This window comes from Genypterus blacodes, unplaced genomic scaffold (assembly GCF_046128005.1).
Source record: "Genypterus blacodes isolate CSIRO-AG114 ecotype Tasmania unplaced genomic scaffold, CSIRO-AGI_Gbla_v1 ptg000054l_1, whole genome shotgun sequence".
In the NCBI taxonomy this organism is placed as follows: domain Eukaryota; kingdom Metazoa; phylum Chordata; class Actinopteri; order Ophidiiformes; family Ophidiidae; genus Genypterus; species Genypterus blacodes.
In genome coordinates, this window is record NW_027466866.1 from 2,784,924 (window position 1) to 2,799,823 (window position 14,900).

The window sequence follows — 14,900 nt, forward strand, 5'->3', positions numbered from 1 at the left end:
CTTTTGATTGTAGCAGAAATACGGATGTACCATTTACTTTGTGTGTGTGTGTGTGTGTGTGTGTGTGTGTGTGTGTGTCTTAGGTCTGCATGTGTGCGCACTTCTTGTTTCACACTACATCTGAGGGAGTATGAGGAAGTAGGTGTGAATGCAGCAGTGGATTTCTTGTAGGTTGCTGCTGTTGGCTCTGCATCTGGTGACGACCTGTGTGTGTGTGGGATGGCTGCCGTGTGACCAGGTCGATCTGTGGATTTAATAACACACACACACACACACACACGCCTGCTCGCTCGCTCTCTCTGGACAGTGGATACCTGAGGCAGCACCAGGGGAGGAGAGGTCCACTGGCACCATGGTACAGTAACACACCTCCATTTGCTGTTTTAAACCTTCACACAACAATAATGTGTGTCTGTATGTGTGTGTTAGAGTGTGTAGCTTGTGTATCTGCGCTTACTGAGGTTTGATATTAGTTTTTAGGGCCAGTTTAACCATTTGGGATCAGCCTGAGTGTTTGTTGTGATGTGTCTTCTGCTCAATAAGTCAGTTTAAGTGTATTTCCTCAAACAAACATACATTTATTCACATCTTTGGAAGCATTTTTTACATTTAGCCAGGAACAATGGGGGATCAAACTAAACCATCTTATCAGCCATTTCAGCTCAGGAGTTTCTGCGTCAGTGTCGTATAATATGAGTATTTAAGGCCTAAATGCTTTAAATGTCAGTATAAACCCCATAAAGGATTAGATTAGGTCTCTTCGGGGAAACTCACTTCCTTAACAACAACAGCAGATGGTGAGTTTCCTCTTTTTAGGGACAAAATCTTTTGCTGGCGACTGCTCAAGGATGCAAAACGCATTGATTTCGTCACTTTGATTTCTGGGAACATGTATGACATTTCAGATATGTGGATTGACTCACATGTATGGATTCATTTCAGTCACGAGAGATGAAGGAAGCAGGAGAGAACGGAGGCGGAATGTGATTCACAGGGGCCACCAGGAGAGGGAATAGATGATCTTTGTGTATATGATGTGTGTGTGTGTGATGGGAGGGAGGTTAAAGTAGGAAACAGCAGGCGTTTGCAGGAAGAGAAGCAGTTGCACGTTGCAGAGTTAAGGGAGTTTCACAAGAGATGAGGTGCGAGATGGGGAAGTGGAGGACGGGACCTCCCTGCAAGCACTTCCTCCTCACAGCGCATGCTGCTCCTCACACCTCTAGGCCATGCAGAAAAATACACACACACACAACCTAGATCGCCATCCGCATGGTAGTCACACAGGCACACACACTCACACACAGCCACAAGATCTGTGCCGACTGATCAGAGTGAAAACAAAGCTGTGATGGTGTAAAACAAAATCAAAGTCCACACCCATCTGAGCTCTCTGCTATGTTTGTGCAGCTGATATAGAGATTAAAGGGTTCATCAGAGGTCAGAGGTCGCCTAGTTACTCCCCTTCCTTCCTTCCTTCCTTCCCTTCCCTCTTTATTTCCCATTGTCCCTTCTCACTTTCCGTCCCTCTTTCAATATTCAATTTTCACTGTTTGTATGCGTCCTCATTCTCTTCCATCCATCCTTCATTCTTCCTTCCTTACTTCCTCCCCCCTTTGTATATTTACTCCTGTGCCTCCTTTCCTCCTATCCCTTCCTTCCCTGACCCTTTGATCCTGCACCAGTCGTCACGGTTACGTCTCCGTACGCTGAATAATATCTAGTCACACTCCTGGCAGGATGTGACCTTAGGCTGTATGAGGCCCCTCATGAATCATTTCCTCACAGATGAGAGAGATGTTCTATAAAAGGAGAAGAGATTCAAGAAAGCAGAAAAGGATCAAACATCATAACACCTGTCTTTCATGCATCTTTTCGATCTTCGTTCTTGGAAGGTGTGGCGGAGTTCTCCCACTTTCCTGATTTGTCTTTGTGTTACAGTAAATCATAAAGTTGAACTGCTGCCATGATTGTTGCTTTTCATCTCATCTCCATGTTGAAGAGTTTTAATCTGGGCATTGGACATTAAATATAGACCAGAGAATCACACAGGAAGGGAAACATGTGAGACATTCACACCTTTGCTGGGTGACAAATGAACACGAGCTAAAAATAATCCTTAAATAGATACGGATCATTGTGGCTATGATGATAAAAACACAGGTGCAATGTTTTCATATTCCCTGCTTCTAATTCACGTTACGTTTACATGCCTTCAGTACTCAGGATTATTTCCCTATACTGCAGTATGTTTACATGCATCGTTGATTTGACCCAGATTAAGGCAAGAACCTCATTTACTTAAAGGCATAATCTGCATGTAACCTGCATGTAAACACACTGACTGCAGTGTTTTAGCCCCAAACTACAGCTGATCCTGTTCTATGCTGTTCTATGCTGTGTTGTTTTCAATAGTGCTGCTATTTTGGCCTGCATTTTAAAAAGTCATTGTGGTTAAAGAAAAGATGTCAATACCCCAGATGCTGAAGTAATTTCTGTGAAATATGACAGCGTGACTCTTTAGTCTGTAAACACAAAGTGAAGCTATAGGTTTTTCCCTGTGAGCTGTAAATGGAGATGTAGGTTGAAGCCCCAGACCACAGCCTGTGACAGGACCTGTATGACTTCACACATCAAACAGACCAGATCCTGCTACAAGGCAAAACCAAGACACACCAGACAGGAGACGTCTTCACCTCAGGGTGCTGCGAGGTCCAGACTGACAGCAACATCTGGGAAACACTCAGATGATACTGATCACTGACAGCGGCACAACAAAACAAACAGACATTCAGCCGGTGCTTCTCTAAAACAAGCAACTGAGAGCATGAACTCGCCTCAGTGGCTACCTGTTGCCTAGCAACCGACCCCAGCTTCCTGTAATGACAACTGCATGTACATTTCAAACATTTACTCTTTTTAGATTGACATTTCAAACTCTCTCTCTCTCTCTCTCTCTCTCTCTCTCTGTGTGTGTGTATCCAGGCCAAGTATCACTGGCAGAGTCAGAATGTGAAGCACAGCGGCGTGGACGACATGGTCCTGCTGTCCAAGATCACTGAGGACGCCATTGTGGAAAACCTCAAGAAGCGATACATGGACGACTACATCTTTGTATCCTTCACGCTAGACAGGAAATCATACTAATGCTGAACAGGAAGTCCATAATGTGACCATGTGTCATGGCTACCGTCAGTGTTTATGACACAAAAGCAACACAGAGTCAGAGATTCACATTTTATGCTGTTGTGGTGGAGATCAGCCTGTGTGTGTCCTGTGGTGCGTTCACTGCAAACATATATGGGCATGTGTGAAGGAATTCACTCTTCCTCTTCTGTATTCTCTGAATGACTCAACAATCCACTTCTGTTTTTGTCACAACACAGCGAGCACTTGAACGCCAAACTTTGATGATTGAAAACAAAACCTGACATCAAATCTGCAAACAAAAAGAGCAGAGCAAACAGCTGACATCACCTGTTCAACTCAAGCTTTCTAATAAAGGGATTTATTACTGGTGGTGTAGTTTTAGGATTTTCAATGTAGCAAGACAACATAACTTCAGTTGCTGGACAAGGGTTGATTGATAAGTTCTAAGCCTAAAAGATAATGAACTGATGATGAGAGCTCTGTCTGTCTGTCTCCCAAACATGAAAAGATCTCTGTAGATATTCTAGATTTTTTCTCCTTAACTAAGCTGCACAGACGTACATCGGCCCTGTTTTAATATCAGTTAACCCTTTCAAACAGATGCCTTATTTCACTGAGAGAGAAATCGAGCTTTACCAAGGAGCTGTGAGTTAAAGTATCTACATATTTTATCAATAATTTCTCTAAAACGATATGTATTTCCTGATTGCTCTCTCTCTCTCTCTCTCTCTCTCTCTCTCTCTCTCTCTCTCCACAGGCTCAGTATGAAAATCCGCCTCACATCTACGCTTTAACTGATAACATGTACAGAAACATGATGATCGATGGAGAAAACCAGTGTGTCATCATCAGGTGACCAACACCGTCTCCCACCCTCACATCTGTGTCACATCAGGTCCTGTCATGTGTCCACCAGTCATGTCTTAATGTGCATTGCGTGATATTGTGTTGTTGTTGTTGTTGTGTCACCTTTTGGGCACCCGGGCAGTGGTGAGAGTGGAGCAGGGAAGACGGTGGCTGCTAAATACATCATGGGTTACATCTCCAATGTATCTGGAGGAGGATCCAAAGTGCAGGTAGAGGCGATGCTGATAGATACTGTGCTTCACATCACAAAACAAAGAGTGATGTGAAGTCTGTGAAGTCTTTGTCTTATGTCTTTGTCATCGTGTGTGTGTGTGTGTGTGTGTGTGTGTGCTCCAGCATGTAAAAGACATCATCCTGCAGTCAAATCCTCTCCTGGAAGCTTTTGGTAATGCCAAGACCGTCCGCAATAACAACTCCAGTCGTTTTGTAAGTAAGACCTCCGCTCTTCTTCTCTTTGTCTTATTTTAGTTTCATCCTGTGTTACCTATTTTCTTCTTTGGTCTTGATGCCTCACATTGATGCTTGCAAGTGAACTCACAGCCTCCTCGTCTCTCTGTTGTTGTCGCTGCGTTGCCGGGGGGCAGGTTGCGTTATTGAGTAACTAACTCAATTGTTACTTATTGAGAATTCAATTCAAGATATATGAGACTTAATTTGAACCAGTAAGAGTAGACGCCTACATTTCCTGATTCTGCACAGAGCATAGAGCTGTGGGTGAGGCCAAGCTGGGGCCAAGGATCAACTGTATGACATTAGAAATAACTATTGAGCAGTAAAAATGTAATTATGAAGAGTCTGAACTATTTTTCCACTAATAAGAACTGCGTAATTGAGTTCTATGATGTTCTCTCTGCTACTGCAAAGAATATTTTAATTATGTACAATTCTTATTCTAGTAAAAAAACAATTTCAGATATCTTGATGTAGATTAGTCTCTTGTACAAACTGTCATGCTGGACAATTAAAATATTTTTTCAAAGGCCCATTCAGCCTGTAATGTGAGTTTAGCTCCGTAGTCTTGATTTTGCACTGAAAGTCAAACAGTGTTGGGTTTTGCTCTTTCACCTGCTATCATTTCCCTTCTCGGTGGTCTTGATTCTCAAATGCCACATCTGTAAACCAGATTGAGGTGCATCTGTGCAGCCGTTGTCAGTAAAGAGCGAGACAGAGATGCTTATTATTTCCTGTGGTATTGTGCAAACTATTTTGTAGCTCACACAGACCTGACAAACATGAATGATGTAAGTGAGAAATGCTGAAAACTGAACATTTAAGTTCTGCTTAGTTTCAGTCTGTAAGTTTGCCTGATTGATCTGCTGATAACCCACTTGTCACCTTGTTCTGACTGTTTCAGGGTAAATACTTTGAGATTCAGTTCAGCAGAGGAGGAGAGCCAGACGGCGGTAAAATCTCAAACTTTCTGCTGGAGAAGTCGAGGGTGGTGAGCCAGAATGAGAACGAGAGGAACTTTCACATTTATTATCAGGTCAGAGGCCGAGCAGTAAAATAACACACCTTACGGAAATATAAGTAAATATGTAAACCACATACCATCCCCAAGGCTGAGCAGACCAATTATGCCTCTATCTAGCAATGATGAAATTTCACAGGTTATTGACTAGACCATGATCTTGTGATGATTGATTGATTGATTGATTGTGACAGGAGAAACAGAAATACAGCAGAGCGTAAAGTTTAGTTGGGTGAAAATGGGTGTGGCCTTTATGTATGTATCTATGCAGTTAGACCCAAGCAATCCAGGAAATTGTGACATGAGGATCAAAAACTATAAGCCAAAGCATTAAAGTGGTCATTACAGCGCCACCCTCAGGCTGAGGGGCACCAAAATGTACTGGGTTCATTCCTTGATCCAGAGATACTGTACAAACAAACAGATCCAAATCACACCGATACCTCCTTAGTGGAGGTAATAAGAAATAATCACCTTTTAGAAATAATCTATAATCTGTTCATATTATTGCAATTTTGAGATACATAAACAATTTGGCAAATTACAACACTGGAAGACCAAATCCTTATTTGTGCCTGCACTGTTGTTCTCCAGTTGATAGAGGGCGCCAACGCTCAGCAGAAGGAGGGCCTGGGCATCATGACCCCAGACTACTACTACTACCTGAACCAGTCTGGAACCTACAAGGTGGACGGGACCAACGACAGCAAAGACTTCCAAGAAACTATGGTACATATATATACAATGAATATAAGGTCTACAACATCACTGTCGGTCCAAATACAGCTGAAATGGGGTTAAATGTCTCCTAAAATGGATCATATTTACGTAAACTATCAATGCCTAAAATAAGTGTTTGATGTGGATCAGGAACTACATGTCTGATAAACTGTGTCACATTAGATTATGTATATAAATTTGACTTGATTATGACTCTAAATGGTTTTAATTGTGATGTCCCTGTTTGGTTGTTGTGTTGTGGTCTCCAGGAAGCCATGCAGGTGATCGGTATCCCAGGAGACGTCCAGGCTCAGGTGCTGCAGATCATAGGAGGAATTCTCCACCTGGGAAACATTAGCTTTATAGAAGCTGGAAACTATGGGCAGGTGGAGAGCACAGACTGTAAGTGACACATACACACACACACACACACACACACACACACACACACACACAAACACTCCCCATGGGATTGGAGCTAATTAGAGTTCTGGGGAAGCTCACCATGACGAAAGCTGTCCCATGATAGATGACACATTAATTGAATTGATCTGTGCACCAAAACGATCTTGTTTGTCTTGTCTGGTTGTTAGATAATTGGTGTTTACATCCAGGGTGGAAGTTTCACTACATCCGCAATTTGCATCTGATTTTCAAACACAAACTTTGAGGCATAACCATGAAATAGAATAAGAAATGACAATACAAAACAAATATGACTTAAACTGATAAACCCAAATGAAATATGATTACAGTGGTAGTCATGACAACTACAGTATCTTTGATAACCCAACATTATCAAATAATTTTAGGTTGCACTGAATTTATTGGCTCTGAATATGATAAATGATCAATATGATAAATCCCTTTCTCCTGCAGTAATAAGACCATCTCCTCTCTGTTTACATGTGTTCAGTGCTCGCTTTCCCCGCCTATCTGCTGGGCATCGACCCCAACCGCCTGCAGGAAAAGCTGACCAGCAGGAAGATGGACTCCAAGTGGGGAGGGAAGTCTGAGTCCATTGACGTGACTCTGAACCAGGAGCAGGCCACGTACACGCGGGACGCCCTGGCCAAAGCTCTCTATACTCGAGTCTTTGACTACCTGGTGGAGGTAAACAAACTCTATCCAACAACTCAGCTGAAACATCAACATAAATTATCCCAATAATTAAAGAGTGATTGAGGCGTTGAGGATATTCACCCGACAAAGTGATTGTGCACAACCTGGCAACCCCCAAATTGTGCTAATTACTTTATCACTTAAGTAGTAAATGACAATGAGACAATCTTATAAGTCCTTTCGAATTAAAGTCTAATTAAAATCAAGCAGCATTGATCAAATGCCTCCTTTAACCAAATGAGACTCTCTCTCTCTCTCTCTCTCTCTCTCTCTCTCTCTCTCTCTCTCTCTCTCTCTCTCTCTCTCTCTTTTCCAGGCCATAAACAAAGCCATCCGAAAGCCCAATGAAGAATACAGCATTGGAGTACTTGATATTTATGGATTTGAGATTTTCAAGGTTGGTGCTCTTTCAACAAACAGATAACATAAAATATAAGTAAGCACATACATTTCCAGACGTTAGTATTACAGATACTAAAGAAGTTTGTTTTACTGTGATTATCATGTTTATCCCCTTTACAGAGGAATGGATTCGAGCAGTTCTGTATCAACTTTGTCAATGAGAAACTGCAGCAGATCTTCATCGAGCTGACGCTGAAGGCTGAGCAGGTATCTACCGTCTCATCTCGCTGCTCTGCACACACACACACACACACACACACACACACACACACACACACACACACACACACACACACACACACACACACACCACACACACACCACACACACACACACACACACACACACACACACACACACACACACACACACACACACACTTGCCCCTCTCTGCTTGCCCCAGGCGCTCGCTGCATTATGTAAAGCTGACAGCAGAGAGAGCTTGTACATTTCTGCTTGCAGATGTTTCCATCTCCACTTGTTTCATGCTTTTTTCCGTCTGCCTCTTCTCATTTCCTCCCAGGAAGAGTACGTCCAGGAGGGCATCAAGTGGACGCCCATCCAGTACTTTAACAACAAGATCGTGTGTGACCTCATTGAGAATAAACTGGTAAGATCAGAATGAATTGAGAAACCAAAAACTTTATTTGGGTGCGGAAAACTGACAATGAGGCTTTAATGGAAAGTAATGGAGAACAAAAGACTGAGATGAGAATTAGAAACCAAGCCTGCATGTTTGAAGAAATGTGAGTTAGATGCATCTGTTTTGAGACCTTTTTTAAAACTTTAATTTGCACAAAACACATCGATCTGCCTCTATTCTGTCCCGTTGCAGTATTCCTCTGCATACTGAGTGAAAATACGTCATTTTTAGGGAAGATCTTGGGAAGATTGCATCAGTAGGAGGCGCTACAGAGACACAGTTCTCATGTTAGGAGGATTCTAGTAAATTCTACCTTGAAAGGGTTACAAAAAGCTTCATACTGTGACCTTTTGTATCTGCATGAAACCATCATAACAGCAACAACAATGCACGTTAATGATGGTTAAAACCTGTAGGAGGGTAATGACAAATAAAACAGGATCAAATATGACAACAATGAGATCACAGCAGTGACACAAAAACGGAAATCCATAGAATGCCTCTTCTCCTTGCAGAACCCTCCTGGGATAATGAGCGTACTGGATGATGTGTGTGCCACCATGTACGCCAAAGGAGAGGGTGCAGATGGCACGCTGCTGCAGAAGCTGCAGGGCTCCGTAGGAACGCACGAACACTTCAACAGCTGGAACTCGGGCTTCGTCGTACATCACTACGCTGGAAAGGTAGGGACCAGATGATTCTCCTCGTAGCAGAGATGGTATGATCATTCCAGAATCACACCATGAAGCCACAAATGCTTCCCAACCAGCGATAGAAGAAGTACTTACATCTGTTCTTGATGGAAAATACCTTAGTACAAGAACAAGTGAACAGGAAAAGTAGTTATGGTGACGAGGTTTTGAGGGAAAAGTCGAAACTAGCAGTATTAGGCATGAAGATGAGTTTAGTTTTTGCTGTCAGATCACCTGAAGAAGAAAAGGAAGAGGAAGGAAGAAGGAAGGGTAGAGTGTAGGAAGGAAGGAAGGAAGGGAGGTTAGAAGAGAAGAACGAAAGAAGGAGAGAAGCCATTAAGGGAATCTGAAATCTGCATCTGTACCCTCTGAAATGCAGTGAACTAACATGCCAAAGTATTAAAAAGTACTTGAGTAAATGTACTTTCCACCTCCGCAGCCCAGATAAACAACAAACTTCCCTCCAAAGCATTTCAATTGTCTTGCAAATCCACCACAGTTATGATACCTGCTGTCCTGTCAGGTGTCCTACGACGTCAACGGCTTCTGTGAGAGGAACCGGGATGTGCTGTTCACCGACCTCATCGAGCTCATGCAAAGCAGCGAGTAGTGAGTGTCCCACCTGCACCGCATGTTCAGCACAGCGGAAGACAACTAAACCCAACACGGTGTGAATCATTTGAATTCATCTCCACAGCTGCTTCATCCGGAGTCTGTTCCCTGAAAGCCTCAACGCGGAGAAGAAGGGAAGGCCGTCCACAGTCAGCACAAAGATCAAGGTGAGAGAGAGAGAAAGAGAGATTGTCCTTGATATATAGTGTGATGATAATTTGGGACGTGTCAGTCAGTTTAACCGCCATATGTCATTGTTTCCAATAGAAACAAGCCAACGATCTGGTGAACACCTTGATGAAGTGCACGCCTCACTACATCCGCTGCATCAAGCCCAACGAGACCAAGAGACCCAAAGACTGGGAGGAGAGCAGGTCAGCGTCACGGGCCGAGACACACACACACACACTCATACACACACTCATACTCAATCGAACAAGCGCGTCATCCCAATGGTTTTCAGGGCCAAGCATCAGGTGGAGTACCTTGGCCTGCGGGAGAACATACGCGTACGGAGAGCTGGATTCGCCTACCGCAGAGTGTTCAAGAAGTTCCTACAGAGGTGAGCTCAGAGGTGTGTGTTCTTGTGTTAGGACGGATGCGTGTGTTTGTACAGCATGTGTGTGACATAAATGATCTCAATGATCCAATGATCCAGGTACGCCGTGCTGACTGCGGAGACGTGGCCATGTTGGAGGGGTCCAGAGCAGCAGGGGGTCCTTCACCTCCTCCGGTCGGTCAACATGGACAATGACCAGTACCAGCTGGGACGCTCCAAGGTCTTCGTCAAGAACCCGGAATCGGTAATTAAACAGATTTTCTTCTATCGGGTTATATATATATAACTATTTTGGTTAAAGCGATTGGATTGATATTGATGATGTCGTTTCAATGTCCTGCTCCGCCGTCTTCCTGTCTGCACCATAGCTGTTCCTGTTGGAGGAAATGAGGGAGAGGAAGTTTGACACTTTCGCCAGGATAATTCAGAAATCCTGGAGGAAGTACATCGCCCGGAAGAAGTACGAACAGATGAGAGAAGAGGGTGAGTAACAAAGACCAAGACTCTGCAGACTCTCTTACACAATTCAGTCTTTACCCTAAACATCTGTCTGTGCTTTTTGTTCTTCCGCTCAGCCTCTGACATTTTGCACAACTCCAAGGAGCGGAGGAGGAACAGCATTAACAGGAACTTTGTGGGAGACTATCTGGGCCTGGAGCAGAGGCCCGAGCTCAGGCAGTTCCTGGCCAGGAGGGAGCGGGTCGACTTTGCCGACTCTGTTACAAAGTTTGACCGCAGATTCAAGGTGAAACTCATTTACTAGGCCTGATTCAAAGGAAAAACAACCTCAATCAAAACAGCTTTATGTTATCAGTGAAGGAGAACATTTAGTTTAGTTTCACACTTCATTAAATCTGACTGAAGGGAAGGTTTGCTCAGCTGTGGGTGATGCAGCTACAGTTATAGATCACAAATCTCTCCCCATTAAAATACTGTGAGCTCACATTGAAACCTTGTGAACTTGGCATGTACACGATGTTCTCACCATCCTTCTTCCCCCCACAAGCCACCCGCTCTTCTCCTTTCGTGCATTGCTCACAGTTCTCACTTCCTTTTTCATCTCACGACCAGTCCATCAAGCGAGACTTGATTTTGACCCCCAAGTGTATCTATCTGATTGGTCGAGAGAAGGTGAAGAAGGGACCCGAGAAAGGGCAGATAAAGGAGGTGCTGAAGCGAAAGCTGGAGTTTGGTAACATCGGCGGCGTCTCTCTCAGGTGAGTAACATAGTGATAAAGATACACACGCTACTGAACTCATTGTGGTTTAAGCTGTGGTGAAAAATACAAAAACTGTTTGCTGCTTGTTGGTTAAGAAAAGCACTATGGTGAAGTTCCCATGTGAGTAAAACAAGCCAATCAACTATTAGCAGAATCATTTCAGAATTTCTCAGAAACCAAGTTTGAATTTGGCTTTCCGGAGGCCAGTTAGTAAAATGGGTCTGTGTGCTGAGTAACATTCGTGATGTGTATTAAATGTGCTAAATAAGCATAAATGCATTCATCGTCTAATGTCAATCTTTCCTCAGAAGTCCATAATGTTCTGCTTTGGTCTTTAGTACGCGGCAGGACGATTTCTTCATCCTGCATGAGGCTCAATATGACAGCCTGCTGGAGTCCAACTTTAAGACCGAGTTCCTCAGCCTGTTGTGTAAACGCTACGAGGAAGTGAACAGGAGGAAACTGACACTTTCCTTCACTGACAGGTAGATAAACACACACTACGAGTACGTGCATACCTATTTGCATTGGCACTTCCTGGCAAATCATTTACAAAATATAACAACCTGTGCGTGCAGACTAGAGTTCCGAGTGAAGAAGGAGGGCTGGGGTGGAGGAGGATCCAGGATGGTGGTGTTTCAGAGGGGCCAGGGGGACCAGGCCCAGCTCAAACCTGGAGGGAAGACCCTCACCATCACAGTGGGCGACGGCCTGCCCAAGTCCTGCAGTGAGTTAAAACAACAAATCATACAGTGCAGGATAGAAATTAGGGCGCAATCTGCAAACTTTATCACAATTTAACATGCAAAGAAAATATATGCTGTTGAGTTTACATTGAGAATATTGCATGAGAGAGGTTTCAGTTTTCAGTTCAGACGTATCCAGATGTTGTCATAACTAAGTATTTATTTCATCAGAGCCAACTAGGAAGAGTGCGCAACAATATCATGGAGGAGGACGAAATCACGTAACAACTAAAGGTAAACTCTTCTCAGTTTTAAGCCTTTCATCTTTTCCTGTAACATATTTTCTGAGGTCCAACATTTTCACTCATCAGCTGCGATGATGATGATGATGGAGTCTGGACGTTATTGAACCCTTAACTGTTCATTCCACCTCTACCTCCTCAGGGCACCAGAATGGAGCAGCCCAGTTCTCCGCATCCAAAACATCCAATAAACAGTCGAACATCTCCTACGCCACCCCGCAGAGACACGGCCCGCCACCCAGCACAGCGCCGCCCAAAATGGGCTCCCAAAGGTTCCCCAGAGCCCCGACTCAGACCCACCACCCGCAAGGGAACCTGGACTTCCTCAGTGTGCCTGATCAGGGCATGTCAGGGTAAGAGGCCTCAGAGGATGTTAAAGGCAAATCAGGATATTGCTGAAATCAATGTATCCAAGTTCAATGGGTTGTTCAGGCTTTACGAGTTTTCTGTGCCTTCTATACTTTTTGTGAAACCCTCCTGGGGTTTGGTTGACAGTGTTTCTCAATAAAACACAGGATGTCAGGTGTGTCATGAACCCCAATCCAGCAGGTTTTCTGTCCTGTTTTAGTTTATTGTCTTCACCCGGTAACCTACATTCCTCGCGACTTGGAATGCCAGGTGAAAGGAATTCATTGAATTGAAAGACAGTAAACCTGCTGGATTGGTGCTCATGGAGAACTGGTTTGGAAGCGGCTGCACTGTGTGACTCAATAACGGCTAACAAACATCCAATGTATTCCCTACCTCTTACAGCTTTTTGAGGGTTTTGATTAATTCATTAATTGCATTTATGCATCTTTGTGTCAAACAGCAGGTAGAGTCAAACAGAGGGAGCAAGAGGCACCTACCGTCAAAACCTCCACCAGACACTTGTGTTTATTTTGCTTCTGTCTGTCTTGCAGGCAGCAGAGGAAGAGGAGCATCAGCCAGAGGCCTCCCCCTGCTCCTAAACCCCAGGCTCGGCCCCAGGGGCCCCGATGCAGGGCTTTATATCAGTACGTTGGCCAAGACACAGATGAAATCAGTTTCAATGTCAATGATGTCTTCGATCTCATCAAACAAGGTGGGTGCCGGTGCCAAAGTGGAGAGTGTAGTGATAGTGTAGTGTAGTGATCCACACAAATGATCAGGAGCAACATTAGACTTGAATGATGATGTCACTCTGTTTGTTTCTGCTGTGTCTCCCCCTGTAGATGCATCAGGCTGGTGGACAGGAAGGTTTCGAGGAAAAGAAGGTCTCTTTCCTGGAAACTATGTGGAAAAGATATGATCATTTCATTGTTCCCTGTGGACTAATTTCATCATCCTGCTGTCTGTACAGATAGATGTTAACTTTCCTAACCTGAGATCAGTTCATGGGTGCATGTTAGATTTTTCATTTACACATCATGGACATTTTTGACATTGGATCATCACATAACTTGTTTTGCAGCATACTGTACAAGCAGAGTTGCTATTATGGAAATGATTGTTTAAACACAGACGCACTGCAGAGAGCTGCTCAGGTTTCATGGTTGTTGCTCTCTCAGTTGAATGGCCTGGCAACAGGATCATTGATGTCTCCCTGCACTCCCACAGCACCTTTCTTTAAGCCATGCAGGGGCCTTGTGCTAAAGTTACAGTACAAATTGCAAAGAGATCTCAAATTACTGCAATTCCTCCTGGTGTTAAGTGTGTTTACATGTCTGAATTTGCCAGATAATTCAAAATAAGGATCAGTGTTCAGTATTTCAACAACAGTGAACAATCGAGTTATGTTACTTTCAGACAGGGAATATACTGTAAGTGAACTTGAGTCTTCCGGTTGTGTCAACAGTAAGTTATGAAAGGTTTATACAAGAAACCAAAGGGAATGCTAGGAGGTTTTTTTATGCAATCATTTGTTTGCTCAATTTCCATGTCTTTGTTGATTTTGTAAAATATGATTCCATCTCAATCAGTCAATATAATGTGTTTTCTATGTGCATAAGGAGCAGAATAAAAGGGGTTCGGCACTGTGTGAAAAGCAGTCTACTTGCTCACATTCAATATCCAGGAGTTTGTTGAAAGACCTGCTTGCAGTAATTGGATTAACACAAAGCTCCCGGGTGGTACACCTCACCTGGTTTCTCTGCTTATTTAGGCCCCGGAGAGAGGATTACCATGTTTGCCCGGAGGCAGCACCACACATCACTGTGTATTAAATATGAATGTGTGTGTGTGTGTGTGTGTGTGATGGGTGGGGTGGGGGGGTAACAACTTGACAAAGTACATATTTCAAAGCCAATTTTGAACACATGTATACATGATGTGTCACTCATATGATGCTGTCTGTTCAGATATAAAATGAAAATAATCTAGTGCTAATAGTTAACATTAAGAGAAATACAAAGGGAATTTTTGCAGTGAAAACATATCATGCATTAAAGAATCAGAATATCAATGGTCAGGTATGCTACTGACAACATCTTTATCTTT

General features: G+C 43.5%; 1 protein-coding gene across 1 annotated transcript; it reads left to right on the forward strand.

Moving 5' to 3' along the window:
* The first annotated feature begins 113 nt into the window (after nt 1-113).
* Nucleotides 114-14,893, forward strand: myo1f (myosin IF). Its single transcript, XM_076151307.1, has 28 exons — nt 114-355; nt 2,983-3,111; nt 3,703-3,792; nt 3,905-3,999; nt 4,136-4,223; nt 4,351-4,440; nt 5,369-5,500; nt 6,080-6,214; nt 6,475-6,607; nt 7,122-7,318; nt 7,644-7,724; nt 7,850-7,936; nt 8,253-8,339; nt 8,888-9,055; nt 9,588-9,673; nt 9,762-9,843; nt 9,944-10,050; nt 10,140-10,238; nt 10,335-10,479; nt 10,604-10,718; nt 10,811-10,980; nt 11,307-11,452; nt 11,794-11,940; nt 12,034-12,182; nt 12,373-12,435; nt 12,586-12,796; nt 13,346-13,506; nt 13,637-14,893. Exons 1-28 carry the CDS (start codon nt 353-355, stop codon nt 13,711-13,713), a joined length of 3,273 nt encoding a protein of 1,090 aa, XP_076007422.1. The 5' UTR covers nt 114-352; the 3' UTR covers nt 13,714-14,893.
* Nucleotides 14,894-14,900: the final 7 nt, after the last annotated feature.